The sequence below is a fragment of the Scaptodrosophila lebanonensis genome, unplaced genomic scaffold, assembly GCF_003285725.1.
Source record: "Scaptodrosophila lebanonensis strain 11010-0011.00,11010-0021.00 unplaced genomic scaffold, SlebRS2 tig00000096-arrow-pilon, whole genome shotgun sequence".
In the NCBI taxonomy this organism is placed as follows: Eukaryota; Metazoa; Arthropoda; class Insecta; order Diptera; family Drosophilidae; genus Scaptodrosophila; species Scaptodrosophila lebanonensis.
Genome location: NW_022060567.1, coordinates 679237 through 701085, shown reverse-complemented (window position 1 = coordinate 701085; position 21849 = coordinate 679237). Strand labels below are relative to the sequence as shown.

The 21849-nt window shown below is 41.9% G+C and overlaps 3 protein-coding genes across 3 annotated transcripts; 2 read left to right on the top strand and 1 right to left on the bottom strand.

The window, feature by feature from the left end:
* Positions 1-433: 433 nt before the first annotated feature.
* On the top strand, positions 434-21502 carry LOC115627665. The gene is made up of 6 exons (XM_030523407.1): positions 434-497; positions 2159-3201; positions 3288-3409; positions 20590-20707; positions 20807-20941; positions 21005-21502. Exons 1-6 carry the CDS (start codon positions 434-436, stop codon positions 21500-21502), a joined length of 1980 nt encoding a protein of 659 aa, XP_030379267.1.
* On the top strand, positions 4044-9246 carry LOC115627711 (ribosomal protein S6 kinase 2 beta). The gene is made up of 2 exons (XM_030523459.1): positions 4044-6505; positions 7453-9246. Exons 1-2 carry the CDS (start codon positions 4276-4278, stop codon positions 8031-8033), a joined length of 2811 nt encoding a protein of 936 aa, XP_030379319.1. The 5' UTR covers positions 4044-4275; the 3' UTR covers positions 8034-9246.
* On the bottom strand, positions 16875-20062 carry LOC115627713 (protein phosphatase 1H). The gene is made up of 6 exons (XM_030523460.1): positions 19934-20062; positions 19486-19858; positions 19103-19423; positions 17933-18819; positions 17233-17865; positions 16875-17133 (listed from the first exon to the last, which is right to left on the bottom strand). Exons 3-6 carry the CDS (start codon positions 19414-19416, stop codon positions 17042-17044), a joined length of 1926 nt encoding a protein of 641 aa, XP_030379320.1. The 5' UTR covers positions 19417-19423; positions 19486-19858; positions 19934-20062; the 3' UTR covers positions 16875-17041.
* Positions 21503-21849: the final 347 nt, after the last annotated feature.

Genomic DNA, 21849 nt, shown 5'->3' with positions numbered 1-21849 from the left:
GCAAAACACTGGATTTAAGTTCTTTTCGCTAAGTGTACGTAAAGCTGAAGTTGGCTAATGTCAAGGCACACACACAAGCAAACATCTTTGAAAAGGAAACCTGCAACAACAACAAGAAAATCAACAGTTGCTTAAAGTTGTCACAATGCGAGCGAGTTGACAATTGTTTTTGGCTGAGACAAGAACTTAGTTTCGCCAACGATCGCTTATTAATTGTGATTTTGTGAATGAGATGACTGTAAATTGGGCAATTATGAGACAATTGCTCTGCGGCTGAGATTGGCGATAAAAAAGTCCCTGTCATCGCCGCAGGCCAAAGTGTGTTGACAATTTGCCAGGGCAGCGAGATTTTCGAAAGGCCAGTAGTGAGAAGCTTAAGACAAAAGACTTGGGCAACGAACTTGTTGTGGGGGGGCAGCCAAAGGCAAATACAATGCCAGCAGCAACGACAACGGCACCGGCAACAAACCGCGCCCGTGGCAAACATTGCGATCACTGTGGGTGATTGTTGTTAATTTGTATGGATCAGTCAAAAATTAAGCCAATAAAGCAGCGACAAAGCCCAACTAACTGGTTCGCTTCGCACCCGCTCGCATTTAATTATCGCTCCGCCGCTCATGAACGGCCGATCTGTGGACTTAGCTACGGCCTGCAATACAAACACATTGTTAATGCCATTGTGGCTCTGAAATGGTACCAATATTGTCGATAGGGTGTAGCAGGCAACAGATTTCAGATAAAACGGGCCTTACTAGCAAGCAGGAAATTGTGTCTCTGTCCATCCATTTTTTTTTAACGATTTTGCAATGGGTCTAGAGCCTTCTTCTCTTTAAATGCTGACAGTATTATGCCAGGCCTCTTTTATAAACTCACTAAAACGAACACATATTGTTAATGAAATGGAATAGAATAATGAAATAGTCTATAGATAAAACGGGCCATACTAGCAAGCAGGAAATTGTGTCTCTGTCCATCTATTTAGTAACGATTTTGCAATGGGTCTAGAGCCTTCTTATCTTAAAAAGCTCCTCTTTTATAAACTCACTAAAACAAACACATATTGTTAATGCCACAATAGCTCTGAAATGGTATCAATATTGTCGATAGGGTGTAGCAGGCAACAGATTTCAGATAAAACGGGCCTTACTAGCAAGCAGGAAATTGTGTCTCTGTCCATCTATTTAGTAACGATTTTGCAATGGGTCTAGAGCCTTCTTCTCTTTAAATGCTGACAATATTATGCCAGGCCTCTTTTATAAGCAATATCTCTGAAATGGAATAGAATATTGAAACAGACGATAGATAAAACGGGCCTTACTAGCAAGCAGGAAATTGTGTCTCTGCCCATCTATTTAGTAACGATTTTGCAATGGGTCTAGAGCCTTCTTATCTTAAAAAGCTGACAATATTATGCCACGCCTCTTTTATAAACTCACTAAAACAAACACATATTGTTAATGCCACAATAGCTCTGAAATGGTACCAATATTGTCGATAGGGTGTAGCAGGCAACAGATTTCAGATAAAACGGGCCTTACTGGCAAGCAGGAAATTGTGTCTCTGTCTATTGACTAAGTAACGTATTTGCAATGGGCCTAGACTCTAGAGCGTTCTTATCTTAAAATGCTGACATTACTATATTATGCCACACCTTTTTTATAAATTCACAAAAACGTTCAAAAACAAATAGCTCTAAAGAGCATGGAAACAGTTTCTTCAAACAATAAAAGTTTTAGTGTTTTGAAATATGAACACTGAGAAAGTCCTATGTTCTTGGGTTGGAACTCGGTATAAGGAAATTTATTTTAAACTATTAGTTTATAAATTTTATATACTTTTGGAAAATTCCAGTAAGTACGCGTTTTTAAAAAAACGTGTCTGCTTACTCTCTCTCTCTTAAGGGGTTTTCTTCTGGTTTTCTAAATGATTATTCAAATCTTATTCTGTTTCTTAGTTAAATATATTGTTTAAAAAGTTTAGATAAATTTTAGATAGGTTGCTGCCCATGCCCAAAAAGAAATTAAGTGTGGAACAAACGTAGATCATTTGTTTTAAGCTTGTTGCATTTGATTTTCAGAGCCTGCCGAACAAATTCCAGGAGTAGCTTTAAAGGCCGTTTTTAATGCATGTCCTCTCTTTTCTTGTCCTCCCTTCACAGCAGTCCAATGCACCACTGAGACAGCCATGACGGAAGCAAGCAACAACAACAACAATACTAATAACAACAACAACAGTACAAGCGACTTCAACGGTCGGCACTCGGCATCACCAGCCCGCACCATAGACTCGCACGACTCGACCACAGGGAGCATGGACACCATTGTGGATCGCAGTCTGAATCGGGAGGAGCTGCTTCAGGTGGCCACCAACAACATAGAGCGCAGCACGAACACAACAAATGCCCAGGAGACGGGCAATGATAGTCTGACCAATTCACAGATAGCGATGCTACAGCAGCGGGATCAGAGTGAGCCGGCGGGTGAGTCGGAGGAGAGCGGCCGCCAGGATGCACAGAGTCACATCTATTCGAGTCCCGTGTACGATCAGAAGCCGCAGCCACTGAAGCTGACAGCAGCCACATTGCTGGCCAATGCGCTTGGCGAAGATGCAGCCAAGCAGAGTCTGGTGGACAATGTGGTGGACGACATGAAGAAGCCCAAGCTAATCACACATCAGGAGTTCAAACAGCAACTGGAGGAGGCCATGGCCACGCGCGGTCAGTTACCGGCGGCTGGAGCGGCAAAGAATGCGGCCAACACAATCGACTCGCGCATCAGCAAGAAGCAGCGCTTTCCGCCCGAGTTCATCAAATACAAGGAGGGGAGCAGTGGCGATGATGGCGCCGGCTCCTCGTTGTCGATGAAGGGGCGCCGCAAGTATCGGGCTAGCAACGAGTGCTGTTCTGCGTTCCCCCTGCAAATTGTGCTCGGCACACTTCAACTGGTCTTGGCCGTCTCGCTGGTGGCGCTCGGCTCGCTGCTGATCGTGCGCGACGCGGCCTTGTCGATGGCCGGCTGTGGCATTTGGACGGGTCTGACGGCAGCCGTTACCGGCTCACTGGGCGTGGTCAGCATGCGCAAAACACAGACGGCCTTTTTAGCTCTCAGCCTGGTTTGTATAGCTACCAGCACGCTGGCGTTGGCCATTTCGGGTGTGGGCCTGTCGCGTGACCTCAATCGCATGGCCGAGGAGAAGGCACAGGTGAGTGCGCCCCCGTTGGTGCAAATTCAAATTTGTTTGTTATGCCTAATTGGATTTGTTGCTGACTCGTTCTCTTAAATTTTCAGTTCGACCTCATGAACACCAATAGCGAAGTTTCGGCCGCATGTGGTTTAATATTCGCCCTGTTTTTACATTTCGTTGTCAGCATTGTGTCCGTCTACCGCTGTGCTCTGCAGATTTGCACCAAGTGAGTACTAAAATTTCGTTCTCTAATTTTGCTTTAAAATACTTGTAATAATAATAATAATAACAATAAGACAATCTTCGGGTTTTCCCATTCAAATTGTAGTTGAGGTTGAATTACCGCTAGATGGTGTTCACAGCGCCCCCTGCTGTGTCCGTAGCATATACTCGTACTTCCAGTGTTGAGCAGTGTTAAGTTTTGATTCAGGCAGCGCACTATCGAGCACTGGCCACGAGCGAGCTCCGCCTGGTGTGAGTGCCTATGCATGTGTGCGTGAGAGAGAGAGCGCGACGCATTGCAACAACAACGTTTTTAACTGTAGTTGTATAGCAAAGAGTAGATTAAATATTAATTGTGTAAAGTGTAAATAATAGTGATAAGCAAAGGAAGAGTGGCAATAATTGCATTAAAACCAAAAAACCAACCAAAAATTTGTGAAACAAACTGTGCCAAGCGAAGCAAACAAGCGAACCAAACAAACATAAGCAAACGCCAACAGCAGCAGAAGCAGCAGCAGCGAAGTGAAAAGCAGCAGCCGAGCTAGCTCGCGCCTACGCTTGCCAGTTTGCTGCGCCCCCGCCGTCGCAGTCGCCGTCAGCGTCACCAAACACAAAACCAAGTCGGCTGGTCGCGGCCACCTCCACTCCACTCGCAGTGGGGCCGTTGCCATTGCCATTGCCGTGCCCGTGTCCGTGCCTGCCCGTAGCGGAAGTAATAAAAAAAATAGAAAATAAAAAAGTTTCGTGGAAAACACCACACGCTATACGCCAATAACACGCTGCAGAGGCAGAGCGAAAGGCCACAAAACGCCTACAAAAGTGTACGTGCAATTTAGAGCCAACGCCAACGGGGCAGGGGCAGTGTCAGTCATGCCACTGGCTGACTCCAACAAGGATCTGAGACAGCAGCAGCAGCAGCAGCAACAACAGCAACAACTGGTCGTCGGTGGCGGCAGCAACACCAATGCCAGCAGTAGCAGTGGCGGCAGCAGCGCAAGCGCCAGCAACAACAACAATGCAACCATCAACGCCCAAGTACAGCTGGACAATGGTGCCTCAGGGATGGGAGTGGGCTTGCAGCTGCGCCAGCGCATGCAGATTACCTCCTCCGGATGCAGTAGTCTGGCGGTGACGCCCATGGAGCACACACCTACCGATGAGGAGAGTGCTGGTGTGACAATGGTGACATCATCGCAGCGTCGCCAGCACCAGCAACAGGTGCAACAACAACAACAATCGGCTCTACAGGCAGCACTGGAACAACATCACATATCGCCAACGGTCGAAACAGTTCCAACCGCCAACACCAGCGCCACCGTGACGGTAGCCACGCTAACCATCACCACAGACATGCCGGAGCAGATGGAGCTGAGCGATTCCGAGTCGTATTGTGCGCCCGCAGATGCGATGAGCGCCATGGCCTTCGATTGCGAGAACGAATTTGAGCTGCGCGAGGTCATCAAGGAAGGTCACGACAAGGCCGATCCCTCCCAGTTTGAACTGTTACGTGTCCTCGGCGAAGGTAGTTTTGGTAAGGTGTTTCTGGTGCGAAAAATAATTGGCAAGGATGCGGGCACACTGTATGCCATGAAGGTGCTAAAGAAGGCCACCCTCAAGGTCAAGGATCGCGTGCGCAGCACCAACGAACGCAAAATCCTGGCTGATGTGGGCCATGCCTTCATTGTGAAGCTGCACTATGCGTTCCAAACGCCCGGTAAACTCTATCTGATACTGGACTTTCTGCGCGGAGGCGATCTCTTCACGCGCCTGTCCAAAGAGGTCATGTTCACCGAGGAGGACGTCAAATTTTATTTGGCCGAACTGGCGTTGGCCCTCAACCATCTACACACCCTAGGCATCATTTATCGCGATCTGAAACCGGAGAACATATTGCTGGACGAAAACGGACACATAGCGCTGACCGATTTTGGCCTCTCCAAACAGCCGCTGGACGGCTCCAAAACGTACAGCTTCTGCGGTACGGTGGAGTACATGGCACCAGAGATTGTGAACCGCAAGGGTCACGACTTTGCCGCCGATTGGTGGTCCTTTGGCGTCCTTATGTACGAGATGCTTACGGGAAATCTACCCTTCCACGGCCAGACGCGGCAGGAGACAATGAATCAAATACTTCGCTCCAAGCTGGGAATGCCCGAGAATCTTTCGCCGGAGGCGCAGTCGCTGCTACGAGCACTCTTTAAGCGCAACCCCCAAAATCGATTGGGTGCGGGCGCGCAGGGCATACTAGACATAAAGGCGCACTGCTTCTTTGCAACCATCGACTGGGTGCGGCTGGAGCGCAAGCAAGTGCGTCCACCGTTTATACCGGCAGTCTCGCGAGACGATGCCTTCTATTTTGATGTGGAGTACACCTCGAAGTCGCCGCGCGACTCACCCGGTGGTCCTATATCGGCATCGGCGCACGAGATCTTTCGAGGCTTCAGTTTTGTGGCGCCCGTGCTGCTTGAGTCGCAGGGCACGCCGAACAGTTGCTCGAACAATGTCAGTCCCCTGCACAACACCAACACCTCGAACACTTCCTCGGGCTCCGGGTCCGCCATTACGACCACAATGACAACGGGTGTGGGGGCGGGCTCTGGCGCTCACATGCCACGGAGTCTACCTGGAGTACTGCCAGGAAATTTTCACGCCGAATATAATGTATTACAGGAACTCGGTCGCGGCACCTTCTCTGTTTGCCGCCTCTGCGAGAACCGCTCCTCCAAGAAGCACTACGCGGTGAAAATTATTGAGAAGGCAGCAGTAGCTGCCGCTTCCACATCTGCCGATTGTTGGGAGGAGGTCGAGATAATGTTGCGGTATGGCAACCACCCGAACATTGTCACCCTTTACTCTGTCTACGAGGACACCAGCTCGGCGTATCTGGTCATGGAGCTGCTGAAGGGGGGCGAGCTCCTGGATCGCATTTTGGCCGTTGGCCAGATGTGCGAGAGCGAGGCCAGCGCGGTCCTACGCACCATCGCCTCGGCCGTGGCCTATCTGCACGAGCACGGCGTCGTCCATCGCGACCTCAAGCCCTCGAACATGATATACGCGAGCATGCGGCAAACCCCAGAGACCCTAAAACTGTGCGATCTAGGTGAGTAGAGGGACTGTATACTGTATCGGGGGCTGGCAACTCTGTTTATGCGTTTATATGGAGCCAATGCTAATAATTAAATATTACGGGTTTCACGCAAGAATATAAAAATTCCATGCAATGGAAATTTTATTTATTTTGCCATTAACAACGACATTGAAAGAATGGCGGCCGAACCTATGACACAAGTAATATTGTGCTCTAGATAGTACCAAGGTAGATAAGAAGTCAAAACAGATACATGCGTTACGGTCTCTAAGCCTCATATAAATATGTAACAACACTGATTTGAGAAATACAAACAGACATAATAATGATAACAAATTTCCCAAGCACCTAAAATATGTATAAATAAGGGGAGGTGCTTTTCACTTAACTTTGAAAGTCCCGAAAAAACCGTCCAAAGGTGGAACGGTATAGAACAAAAATCGGAACAATAAGGGGACCCCAGATAAATTAATCCGAACACTGGAAACTTATCAGCCATAGCAACACCAGAAAACAACAGACCTTGTTTGTGGACTTGTCGAGACCCTTAATTGAGCATGAACTAAAGTGTTATTTAAATCGATGCACTATATCATATATGTATGTATGTACCTGTCATAGCCATAGCCTATTCGGTTTAAGTTCTTTTTGACGCCTGACCATAATCTTAAATGGTATTGCAATTCGTGGACTGCCGTCGAAAAAGAGTTTTTTAATTGAAGCACACTGGTGGGGAGGTAAGGGGCTTTCCTTTTTTTTTCCACAATCAAGCAAAAGTTCTAGTCTAATTGTTCAGAGTGTAGGGTCATTTGCAACATTTTGATTATCAATATTGCATTCCCCATAGTGACGTGGGAATTTGGACTCCCCCATAAACGCAGAACCGTTCATTGCCATTTGTATTGACTATCCGCCTAACCTGAAACTAAACGCTCCATAACCTCTCCCCATGCCTGCAGGTTTTGCAAAACAGCTGCGTGCCGATAATGGCCTGCTAATGACACCCTGCTACACGGCCAACTTTGTGGCGCCGGAAGTGCTGAAGCGTCAAGGCTACGACCTGGCTTGCGACATCTGGTCGCTGGGCGTGCTGCTATACATAATGCTGTCGGGCCGCACACCTTTTGCCTCCACGCCGAACGACTCCGCCGACATAATACTGAAGCGCATCGGATCGGGACATATAGACTTCAGTATCAGTCGCTGGGCTCTGATCAGTGTGCCGGTTAAGGAGCTGCTGCGCCAAATGTTGCATATTGTGCCCGAGAATCGGCCGACGGCGGCGCAAATACTGGAGCACAGTTGGGTGCGGGATCAGTTCGCTGGGCAGGTGCAGCTCACAGAGTATACGACAGCGCCTCCCCAACTTTCTCTGGGTGCGCAGCAGCAGCAGCACAATCATAATTCGACGGCCTTGAGGGGCGCTGTTGATGCCACATTTCGTGCCATTGCCATACCACAGGCGGCCAATGTGGGACCCGTTGAGCTCTCGATGCTGGCAAAGCGTCGGGCCAAGGATCGCGCCCAACTGCATTCCTAATCGTCGGCATTTGTGTGCGTTCGGCGTCAAGTCAGGCGACAAGTCAGGCGGCAGCTAATCCAATTAGTTTATAGGCTCTATAGCATTCTGATGCATTGCTGTGCATTTCCCAAGCGCCTCAAGGATTGGATGTCGGGCAGACGTTGGTATGCCCGCAACAACAACAATAATAATAACAACAACAACAACAACAATAACAACAATTAGTACCAGAACAACAACAACAATAGGAACAATAGGAAAAGCTACGACTATTGCTATCGCTGCAAACTAAGGCGTCAGCATTGTCGCAGTGCTAAGCTGCGTTTGGTTTAGTGCTCGCATTCAATGTCCTCGACGTGCTTAAGTGCAGCCAGTTGCGTCTTCTTTACTTTAAAATGGCCGTACATGCAACACACACACACACACACACGCGCGCGCAATGTGCATATAAAGATACATACATACATACATACTATATCTTCCAGTCTACACGGCATTTGTGTAGCGCAAGCAAATCTTAAAGTATTCACATAAAAGAAAAGAAAAGTGTTAATTATTTATTTTATATATTATATATATACATATATATTTATATAATATGATTATAATAATATTAATAATAATTATAATACATAACTGAACAGCTAAGGCCAGGCTGCGGCAGCGGCTTCTATTTATATATAACTATTTATATATGTATATGCTATTTACATATTTGCATGCATGTATTGTATATGTGTAAACTAACTAAATTTTTTAACTCGCACACAGACGAGCAAACACGCCCACATCCAAACACATTAACAGATACATGTATGTACTATGTACGCGTAGATGTGCCGGGACGGAAGCGGGCGAGTCGTTGAGATCTTTTTTTTACAACTTTGTCTCGAAACTAGCAACTAAATTATGAAATACATGTAAAAACAAAAGCGAAACTCTTTAATTGTTGGCCAAAAATCGTGCTAAAAACAAAACAAATTGTCATAACAATACATGCGTTTATTGTAAACAAAGCAACAAAAAAAAGTAAAACAATAATAAAAACGAAAACAAGCGAAACTAAAAAAAGAAACTTAACCAACAAGAAAGAAAAGAAAATGAAATGAAACAAAAGAATTACTTGCGTAAATATTTTAAATCAATTATTGTAGCTGAATTTTTCGACATCACGTGTTATTGTTGTTTAATTAATTAAAAAAGAAATCCGATAATATTTATACATGGAAAACATGCAATTTTTTTCTATTATTAAAACAACTAAAAGTTCATCGCTGAAATTGCTAAAAACAAGAAATCAAGAAACAAACAAACAAAAAAGAAAAAGCAAAGCTCGTGCAACATTTTTAATAAACAATTTAAATAAGCTGAGACATATGCAAAATAAAAAAGTGCACGAAAGTGTATGTATATTCGTATATAGTAGATGGTATAAGTATTGTGGAATTCGTAAAGTACTAGTATTTGGGCATGCTTTTTATGCATTCTTTAGAAACTTTTAAGTCCATACAACCCAACCATTTTGAACCATATCGACCTACGGCCAAGCAAGTCAGTCAGTCTATCAGTTATATCAGTCCGCATGTCTGAACGTCTCTATTTCGAAACCCATAAGAGCTAGAGCCATCAAACTTCATCTGCGCATATATCGTACGTCTAGGCATATCAAGTTTTTTTTAGATTTTCAAAATATGGACTAACTAACTAAATTATTCAGGTGTTTAGAAAAGCCGAATCAAAATACCTATGCCGTCGACTGTATGAATTAATGTTTATGAGAATGTGTATTAATATACGAAGTTCCTATTTGGGCAATTAAATTTGAATCTTGCAAATTGAACTGAAGCTGGTGGAAGACGATGCCTTCGGGGTAGATGATTACGATCGAGCATTGTCCGTGCAATTAAACAAATTACAAATATTAAAATGGCAAACAAACATATAGATAAGCGCCTTTCCCCCGATTATTAGCCTGCTGGCTCTCGGCAATATTTTGCAATATTTAACAATAAAACAAAATGCAAATATGAAGCGCGCATGTTACAAATGTTAAAATACATACAATTACATGCTGTCCTGCTGAGAAAAACAGAGGGGAAGAAGAGTTCGAATCGAAACAATTAAAGGGGATATAGCTCAAAAACTCTGAAAATAGACAGAACACCATTAGAAGCCAAAACTTGGACAACTACACTTCGATCAAAATCAAAAAATGGTCGAGCTTTCTCGTTAAATAATACTTCAAAAAAGTTTTCTATTTAGAGAGTATTTCTCCTTACAACTTAAGTAGATAGACTCAAAAAGTACATTCAGTCCAATTTTGAAAGGCTTTGATTCGTATTGCCATAAGAAAGAAGAGGTTTTCAAACATATTGCTCCAAAACTTTGAAGAGGAGGCAGTTTCTCGCTAAAGCCTGTCCGTCTATTTAAAAAATACACAAAATGCTTTAAGACATCCAATAAATTGTTGCTGAGTTTATGCAAAATGATTGCTAAGAAATTGGCAATGAAATCGACTCTCTTTTTGTATACAAATTTCCAAAGCGACTTATGGTGAAAGCTTCGAGCCAATGCCAATAGCCAAAGCCAATAAGTTGGCCAAGTTAAGGCAAAGTCTTGAAATGCACGAGCATGAGTAATGGGAGAATGAAAGCAAAACATACTAGTACAAGTATATGCGCACCTCTAAACTGCTAATAAAATATTACTATTAAGAACTGTTTGTTGTGCAAAAACTTGCAAGCAATTATAACGAAACGCACATTTGAAAAGCAGCAACAAAACCAACAACAACAACAGGCAATGGCAGAGCAGCGGCAAGTCTGCCAATTATAATGGCATATTTGAACGTAAAGTGCTCTGCCAATAAATAGAGGAATATAAATATAAGTATCAAGTCAATGTACACGGCAAAAAATTTACCCCGAAGTAATGTCTATCACACTACAAGTATTCTGAATATTAACTTTTCAGAACGAAACTTGCTGAGAATATGTGGGGGAGAATGAATGAAGCTCGGATATGGTACGTGTAAGCGCCAGAATAATATTTCTTGAGTTATTTCAAAGGCATTTAGGAGCATTTAAAATACTAGACACCGCTATTTTTGTCAAGATACTACAAATATTTCAAAACATAGTAATTAAAAAACACGTCTTATTTTTGTCTTTCTTGAAAAATAATTGTAACATTTTTTTATATAATTGGATATTAGATATTAATATATTTCTTAAAGAAAAAGCTTAAATCTTTTAAATATAGGTTTGCTTTTCTTGATTTTAGAATCAGTTCCCACAAAGTTGTTTGTATTTTGATCATGGCTGTTAAAAGTGATTTCCGGTTAAATTGCAAAAATTTCATGATATTCTTGATCCAATAATGCTTGAGGCGTTCCTTTGGGGTCTTTTAAAGCCGTAAATCTAAAAATTTAAACATAAATCTATTATAATTGTACGTGAAATTTTGAATCGCAATTTAAGAACATTTCAATATTTGGCCTGTAGTCTCAATTATTATTTAATTACGGTTCACGAAAGCTGCAATTGGATTCAAATAATGGTTACGATAGCGGTTTGCTTTCCCTAAAAAACATTTGCAATTTTGAAGGTCAGAAAAGTGCAATGCTTTGGCCATCATTTCAAAAACAAAAAGAAAACATTGCAAATCAATTAAACAAATTTTAAGGCATTACTGTTATTCTTGTATGTATTTATTGTTATCATGCTGAATCGTTTTGCTTATTGTTTTTGTCTTGGTGTACCAATCGAGATGTGTGGCGCATACTGAAACTATTTTGCTTCAATTGTACATAAATATATATATACTCTACATATATATACTCGTATATCAATGGTGGTCCATGTAGTGGCGAAAGCACCAGCTTAAACTTATAGAACAGCTAGTTTCGAATGGGATTGAAAAACACTTTCAGAATTTGGTTTCGATATGCCAATCGAATGGGATTGAAATACACTTTTGGTTTCAATTGATTGATTTCAATTATATATTGAATTCAATTTTTGAATAGTCTTGGTATGCCGTTTGATTCTCCTTCCGACACATAAGTAGCAAAGCTAAAAAATTATAATTTTGTGATTATTAAGTTGTTATTCATTAAAAATTGAATAAATAAATTTATGTTATTTATTTATGGCCAGGGAAAATCCTCGTTGGAAAGTCCTCTACATGGACTATTCATAAAGAATGTGTGTTTCATATCTGCTTGCTGTATCCTTTTGAAAATTCTTGAGGTCGAGGGACATTAAGATATTTTTTCCGAAAAATAGTTAAGTTGACCCTGTTAGACAATGCTACCCATTATAGCCCATGGTCTTATCTCCCAAAGAAGTCATAAATTAGGTTTATAGTTTATTCCTTTGAAAAGCTACTCATCGAAGCAATTAATTGCATTTTAAGGCCCCCTTGACAGGAAACTGCTTGGTTCTGCGACTGATTGTTAGCACCAAATACATATACATACACTTCTTGAGGTCAAGTTATAATTCGCAGATGTATGTATATGATCGTAACAATTAAAGTTTGACTCCCATTTCTTACATTTCGCATCCATGTGCAATATTACTTAATGAGATGCAACAGCTGACTGGAAAAGTGGGCTGTATAACGCCCTTAAATAGAGTAACACCAAAATTCATAATACCACAGCAATTTTGATAGCTAACTGATGAAATTTTTATGCATACATATACTTATGTATATATGCTCATGTATCTAAAATATCATTCTCTAGAGGCAAAGAAATGCAATCTGGACATAACGTTGTTTCAGATAAATACGAAGTCGGCAAATACTTCTTGGTAATAAATCAAAAAAAAAAAAAAAAATCAAAATCAGTGCACAATTAAGAAGGCAAAGTATTCCAATAACTTCATCCATTCCTGAACAGTTTCATATTGTTAAATAAATAATAGAAATGAAACTTTCAGTTTCATATTGTTAAATAAACCATAAAAATGACACTTGATAGTTTTAATCTATTTTTACGATTAAAAATTGTATTCCTTTATTTACAAAAGGTGTCCGACATCGGCGTGGCATAGAATCGACGCATTTGTGTTGCATGTTGTCAGAGGAATTGCTTCCCATTCTGCCCCTTCCAATAACCTGGTGCATGTCTCTTTGTAGCTCTTTTAACTTTCAAAGGTACTTCCCCCTCATACCACACAAGTAAGGCCAGCTTTATAGATGAAAGCTGTTAATATTTATAATTGAAACAGTAGACAAGTACATTTAATTTATACCTATAATTTAAGTAATTTTTATGTCGCTCTTTCAAAAGGTTTGATATCCGATGTACTTAGAAAACAACTTTGTTCGCCTTGAAAAACATTATGAATTAAGAAAATGAAAGTCTTTAGCTAATTTTTTTGCATCTGACTGCTTTATTCAAAGAATAATATCAAAACAGAATTGACTCTTTCGCCACAACTTTGATATCGGAAATCTAACTTCCGCCACTAACTTTCTTACATGATATTCTTAAATTAGTATTGGACGACCCAGCAAAATAAAAAAAAGAAAATTTTTCCCATTGCTCTGGGCGAGCGATTTTGTTATTTTCGGGGCATGAAACGTAATTTGAAAATATACTTTGAAATAATATTTAGACTACATTTAATGTATTTGACACGTTTCCATAATTATCTCTGCTATAGTAATTGCAATAATAATAAGATTGTGTAAAATTGGAAAACGGTTTTGTTTGCTATTTATATTTGGAGAGTTAATTGAAAGCCTGCCTTCGTAATGGAACTGGAATAAAGCAATGTATAGCATAGAAATTGTTGTTGATAAAACACTGTGGTTTTTCCTTGCTCTGTGGACTCTGCCTACACCGCCAAACCTTTGATATACGATTTCTAATGCTGGCCTTTTCTGATTTTCCAATTCAACAAAGTCTCAATTTGTAGTCTAGTGCCATAGGGCCATTGGTACTTATGACAAACGTCGGCCTTCATTTGTAATGGCCAGTAGGGCAAGAGTGTAATAAGTTATTAGAAAAGGGATAAAATAATAAATATATTTAATTTAAGAATGATACCATTGTGCGCTGTGCAACTGAACTTACTGCAAAACTAACAATAATGAGAGTTATAATTATGTATAGTAAATTAAAGAAAACGTATTCATACATACATATGTACATATGATTAAATTTTATGCAACACTTGACACGATTTTCGGGCCCACGCTGCGTATGCGCAATCCATTGCAGTTGTCTTGCCCACACCAACAGGTTAATTGGTTAAAGGACGAATGGTTTGCTGGGCACTCACAACTTTCCACCCACGAACGGACCTAAAATACAGACAACACATACACATAACCTTCAATTACATACATACATATGTATATGTACTTTAGATGGCCTGCTCCACGTGTGTATATTTTCTTAGTACATTTTACAGCTTTCATCTAAATACAAAGAGAACTCTAAAAAGAACACGAAAAACGAATGAAATGTAATAAGCGAAATTGATTGAAAATGCGATTTTAATTCTAAAAATACTTATTCCGAAAGAATACCGTTTTAAACTGATTCTAAATTATTGAAATTACATCATAAATTAAAAATAAAAACAACAACAAAATTTGAACGAATTGGAAGAAAGGAGATGAAAATCGCAAGCAAAATCTCTAATAAAAATTCAAAGTTATAAAGTGACGAAAATTTGTTTTGATTTCCACACCTCGCCAGCATGTCGGAACAAGCTAATTGAATTTTCTGGCCTGCTTATCTGAGTCGCCCGCTTTATGTACTTATATATTACTGCCTCTTATCTAACTTGCCGATAAGGTGGCAAAATAAATTAGTTTATGCAAATTCTGAAGCATCGCCTATCAGTGCTTGACTCGGACAGCCTGCTAATCAGCGTAACGGAAATGGTTTCGGGCTAACGCCTACATCAGACACTTTTTTCGAAAATACTCGTACTTATATGCAATGAATTCCGGTTAAGGGTCCCACAGCTCTGAAGGATGGTAACATCTGAATATGATGGTCACGGTTTCCAAGAGTTCTGATCACCGTTTATGTATTTTCGAGTATACCATATCTGCCCAGAATTGTTCAAATTCACTTAAAACTCAATTTTTCTTTATGGGCGAGCTGAATTAAAACGCTTAGTTCACCTGCGCTTGCTCAATGGATTGTTGCTCCAATTTCACGAACTTAGATCAGATAAAGCTATGGGTTACCTTAAATTCCAATTGAAGTATAGAGTAGTATAGAGCTTATATTTTCTCAAATTTGCGTCCCTGCCGTCTCGTTCAGCAATGTACATTGAAGGACGAAAGTCTTGCAAACTCTGCACGCATCTTCAGAAAGCTCTGATAGCCTTTGTGAAAAAGATGAAATGTTTTCAAATAACAATCACACTGATCTGTGATTTTATTGCTGCGTAATCAACTGTTATTAATTAAATAGCACCCAATATAGGAGTATGAATAGCTAACTAGCTAGCCCGCTTTATCTATATACTCGCACTCTTAAATTTCGTCTGATATAGTTATGTTCCAAATAAAATGATCTGAATCTTATAACTAACTTCCTAAAAGGCATCACTTAAAGACTAATTTTAAATTGTATACTCAAACAATTAAAATGAAACCCTAGAAATTCTGGGATTGTAACTTGTTTTCCATTCGTGTTACTTTTTTGGATTAATGTGATTCTTTTAACACATTCAGTTTTACTTGGAAAATTGATTTTCTCAAGCACCAAAAACTCTAATACTACATTCATTTGCAGTTAGATTCTTTTCTTATAAACCATCGAACAGTAATTAAATACTGACTAGGTTTAAATTTGGTAAACTTATGGATAAGTAAGAGTCCAAAGAAGAAATTTCTGCTGAATAGCACAACAAATGCTGTGAATTTTGGCAATTCCCCTCACTTCGTTTTATTGATTATTTTTATAATGACACCATGCCGATCTAGTTATGATTCAACTAAGGAACGGTCAAATGATTTGCACACAAAGTAAGGTAAACGATATTTCAGTATAGATTTCGTGTTAACATTATATTCATGACATTCTTGAGAAATTCAACAAATGTGAAAATTATTTGTCAGTCTGAACACACTTTATTTTTTGCAAGTGTCCTGCTACAAACAATTCATACACATCCGATGCTGCAAAGAGTTTGATTTCGATTTTTGCCAGAATTGAACACACTTCTCATATAATACTATTTAATACTATTTTATAAATCTCTAAGGTAGTTTTGGGAAGTGAATTTGAGACAATTGTGATTGTGTGTTTGTTTTCACATTTCTTAAAGCACTAATTTATTTGTGTTTATTCAATGGAATTACATACGTAAAAGTATTATTGATTTAAGTTATTGAATTATGTTTATTATGCTCGCATTTTGTTTGTTTGTTTTGCTCGACCGTTGCCCCCAATTCAATTATAAGCTAGTTGGGAATCGGAACATTCATGGGAAAACATGAATTATATAATACATACATATGTACATTCAGACAGATACAAAACAATACAAATTAGCAGTTCTTAGCCCGTTCGGGCGAACGAAATGAATGTTTGTTTTACAATAACTGGAGGGACACTTCTGATATCGTTTGATACCCAAAATATAAATCTAAAAAACAAAAATCAACAAAAGCGTTATTGGCTGAGTTTTGAAATCAATTCGCTGTTCTCGGCTACATTCAAAAATCCCAATCGACTATGAATCGATGAGAATTTTTGAGAAATGTTGTGAATATCGATATTATTTTTAACATATCCCTAATATAAACAAGAAATAAATACATATGCATATGTATGTATGTATGGAAATAGTTACTTTATAGTTGTTTTTGTGTGTGGGTATGTGTTTAAAAAAATATAGCCATGTTTCTAAACATATGTATGTATATATATACATATATATGTATATGTATATATATACATATATATGTATATGTATGTATATATAGTATATAGTGGCGTATGCATTGAGGGCACACCGACTCCGACTCCTTAACTGTTCGTTTTCTTAATGTTTGTTGCCTTTGCTTTTGCGACTTCTTTGTTGCTGCTGTTGTTGTTGCTGTGGCTTTGATTTGATGGGTGAGCTTGTGGGCGTTTCTATACACATGAGAGAGAAAGAGAGAGAGAGAGAGGTGGGAAAAAAATGAGGAATTCGTTTGAATGAATGACTCACGTTTAAAAAAGTTTCGCACTTACCTGATGCATTGCTAGCGTCGAGCTCGACATGCTTTAGGGTCTCCCTGACCGTCTCGAGGCGAGCCTCCACCGGCGGCAGGGCGTTCTCGATGTCCGCATGTGGATTTAATTCCACCACGAGCGTATCTTCATCTTCATCCTCAATTTCGGAAAGTACATTGGTCAGCACCACTTGGGATTCTACGTCCGCTTGTGAAGTTGTCGCCTGAGCCTCTTCTTCTTCCACCACATGCGCCTCCTCGGCGACAATGCCGTTGAGCACATTGACCGCCTCTTGCACCTCGTTGGCCTCGGCGGCTTTTCGCCGCCTCTCATTCAGTATGCGTGCATAGTTCTGCGTCCATTCTATGTGCTCCTTGTAATACTGATAGACTGGTATCACAATCACCGAGATGTCGTCCACGGTGGCTGCCGCCTTGCTGTCGGCTAGTCGCCAGTGGCCCGAGTCATTGATTTTACCACGGGCACGTGCCACTAACTCCTGTGCGACCATTGTGTACCGATGTTTCTCTTTAGGGTATTTGGAAAGAGTTTGAAACACAGTGCGCGCCACCGCCTCATTTTCAGACACGTCCCACAGGCCGTCAGTAGCCATGACCAGTACGCCATAGTCGCCATCCTCGTTGTGTTCATCTGCGGACAAGTCGAGAAATGTTGAGCTTTTCAGTAATGTTATTGACAAATTGATGGCTCCACTCACCTGGAATGCTAACCACTTGTGTAAGATTGCGCTGCTTTACATCGGGATGTGGCGTAAGGAATGGTTTAATCTGTATGCCAGTGTTAATGGCCAGTAGATCGTGGTCGCCGAAGCCGCGCGTCACGCCCAGCGTGCCCAGCAGCCGGCTGCGCTTGCCTTCACCATTGACCACCGGCATGCGGAGATCTTCGCGCGTCAGCGTCTTATATGTCCAGCCCTTCATTGTGCCCGGCCGGCACAGGATTCGTTGGCCCATGTCTTTGATGTGCGGCCGTTTGGCATACTCCATTGCCACGTATTGCTTGCCCATCAGATGCGGCTTAAGGCGCGCCACATTCAGCAAACGTTCCCGCTCTGTTTCTGGGGTGTGATCGGCCGAGAACGGCGTTGGGTATGTGCACGCCTCCAACGGATCGGTTTCAATCACAGCCTCTAGCCCCGTCTGTACTGGTTTGGGCGGCGGCACGCGTCGCTGGCAGAGTACGGCCCGACTGTCGCCCGCATTGGCCACATACATTTTTCCATCGATAAAGAGCGAGACGCAGGCGGTGCAGCCACCTGCATCACGATATCGATCCCGATCCTGCGCTATTAACGAGTCCATGTGAAAAAAGGCTGCCTCCAACGAGCCAATTATCAGTTCATCCTTGCTGACACGCCGCTGAAAGTAAATTGGATGCGGAAAGCTCGGATTCACCTTCGCATTCTCATTGTCCGAGTCGCGAGGCAATAAAAGCTCAATGCAGTCCACCAGCTTCTCGTGCAGTATGTGATGGAACTGGTGTGAGGCGGCAAGGGCCGCACCGTATCCAGCATGGCCATCAAAGATGCCGAAATATGTGTACGGCAGGTCCGGATGCTTGTGTTCCGGATCCGAGAGCACCTGTCTGCAAAAATATAAAAGTATTCGATGCATGAAACATATTTGAAGCTACGCTATTGATGTAAGCCTTCTTGGTATTATTAGAAGGTTTTCAGTACGATAAACTTATGGTGTGAGGGAGTGAACAATACTCCCTATATATAATAATAATATAACAAATATATACATATGTAGGAGTGACCAATATTTGCTTGTAGCTGAGCTAAATCATAAATTGTACGTAGTCAGCTTATCGCATTACGGACTAGTCAGTGCGATAAGCAGACCCGCTTGCCGACAGCACTTACCGACAGAAGGCGCCCTGGTCCTCATTCCACTCGGACTTGCCAGAATTGACGCATTCTGCATAGCCCGTGCCCCACGGCAGTAAATTTATGTCGCGCGGCACGATGATGGGCCGCACATTGTGGTCGGCCGACGCGCGCAGCTCGTCGACGGTTAGCAGCTGGAGGAACGGCGGGCGTGCGTATGGGAACTTGTCTTGCATTTGCTGGTTACCCAGGCGAAGATTGCCTCGCTGATGCTCGCGTTCGCTGCTTGGCAAAGGCGGCAAGTCTGGCGCAATTGCCGATATGAATCGGTTCTTAAAGTTGTTAAACATACCGACGCTTGAAGTTGTTTTTAATGTTAATGTGTTGTTGTGTGGGCGATGCACCCGTTGTTTGCTTACGTGCGAGCGTTCCCCCTCTCCCCTCTTACGATCGTTCGCCTATACTGACGTGGCGCACGCACTTTTGCAACTTTCGTCTTTGTTGTTGCGATTCGCCTGCTACGCCATACAATACACTACAACAGCTGGAATGGGCGATTAGCAGTGTGTTGATCTTGGTTAGTGTGTTGATTTGTTCCGCGGCAGCTATTTCTAAACTATTGGCTGGCTTTGCTCTATTTGCGCTTGTTCATTTCTAGAAATAAATACGTTGTCGTCGCCTTCTCGTCATACAGCTGATGCAGCAAGAACAGAAAAAACACAACTACATGTCGTTGTTGTCTCGCCGTTTGTTTTTGCTTCGTACGCTGATGATGGTGATAGTTACGGCGCTCTGTAAAAATCGATACATTAGCTGATAATTTGACGCTTATCAACGCTAACCGGCGTTGCTTTGCAGAAAACACACTTGTTTTTAATTAATATACAATAGCTTAAGCAGTAGCTATTGCTGCTTAGCGTATGATTGCACTTTTCGCTTCTACTATTATTCCTCCGCTGAACAGTTGGTAGGAAAAACAAAGGGGAAGAAGAAGATGGAAAGAAATGTTGCTACCGATAGGCGCTAATCCAGCAATCGATATGCAGTACACGATGTTTGGTAAAATGGCGTGTAAAGGCTAGGTGGCGCTTTAGAAGAGATTGAGAAAACCGTAACTAGTGGCCAGTTTTGAAACTAAACATAAATATTTAGCGCACTAATTGGAAGCTAACGCATTTACGATGACTTTTCAAAAATAAGAAAGTTTGAATTGGATTCGATCTGATTTTCTTTCATTCTTCATGCAAACAAAAAGCTAAAATTTTTTATAAGAACAATTATTTCAGAATGAAGTACAATAAAATATATGTATACATATGTACTATGTGAGCACTTAAAATTATCATTTTGATTCACTCCCGCAAATGCAAAAATTTAATGGCTTTTGCAAATTCGGAACGGCAGAATTTCAAGCCTGTATTTATGTAATTTTATGTCGATTTATTTTAAATATTTATGTAACGTAATTTGTATACGTATATTGTAAGAAAATGTAATAACGTCAACATCCCGTTTCCTTGCAGATCTCAGCACAGTGAATTGCGCGATGTTATCATCAAATCGAACGCCTCTGGCATTGCTCTCGATCAGCAAAAGGTGGAGCAGTATATCAAGGCCATGTCGCTCAGTGGCAGTGAAAAAGTATACAAACAATAAACACATAACAAACACCTTCCCTACCCCCTAAATTATTAAAGATCAAATAGCACAGCTCAACCATGAAATGTTGTTTTGTTGCAGGAAAACACGGAAAAACTCGCTGCTATGTGGATGTATGCCACGCACATGGGCAGTCTGCCCCCACCCTCTGTTCGCAAGTTAACGCCCCCTTCACGTCCCATTATGCTCATTCCAGCCTCGGCTGCCGGTAGTGAGGTAAGTTGAAGATGACCAATAATTGTTGCCGACCACTGATTCGCTGATTTTTCATTATTGCAGCTACTGCCACCACCACCACCGACACGTCTGCCACCGCCGCCCCCGCCAGGTGGAATGCTGCTGCCCGTACCTGCGCCGCCCCAGTACAGAGGCATGACTCTGCCCTACGTAAGGCCTGGTTCTGTGCTTTATGCCCATCCCGCCAGTCTAAGCGGCACGTATCGGACCCACAAGAGCACCAAGTCAGCGGAGTTAAATGGCCAGCGACGACGTCGTCGAGCCGGCAAGTCGGACGCCAATCGTCGACAGCGCCGTAAATCCGAAGCCGATATGCTAGACGGCACCCCCAATTTTCAATATACCGGCTTGGATCGCGCCATAGCCGACAGTTTCCTGGCCCGTCAAGAGCAGTCTCAGGCGGGCAGTCATATTGATTACTCCTCGTCTACGTCCTCGGCGACAAGTGAAGCGTTCGGCCATCAGCCGGCGCTAGCATCGGCGTCTGCCTCGCGGGCTTCGTCCAAGACAAAAATCGTATGCCGGGATGTGGTGATGTGAGTTGAGTTCATGGAGTCGCACACGTTGCAGCCTTTGTAAATAGTTTCTCCAAAACGCGCCAGACCCGACGGATTAGACGAATCGGGCGGTCATCGCAAATCTGTTAATTTTTTTGCATGTATATTTCTTTTTTGCGTACATACATACATACATATATAATAATAATGATGATAATAATATATCCATAAGCATATAAAACGAATAAAGTTATCACAGTGGACTGAAGTCCAAGCTAGAGAAGCTGGCACTCCTCGGAAGTGGAGCAGACCTAGCAAAGTATACGGAAATAAATCATTTACCTAATAATTGAATAGTCTCTTTAGTCCCGTTTCAATGCCCGGTTAGGT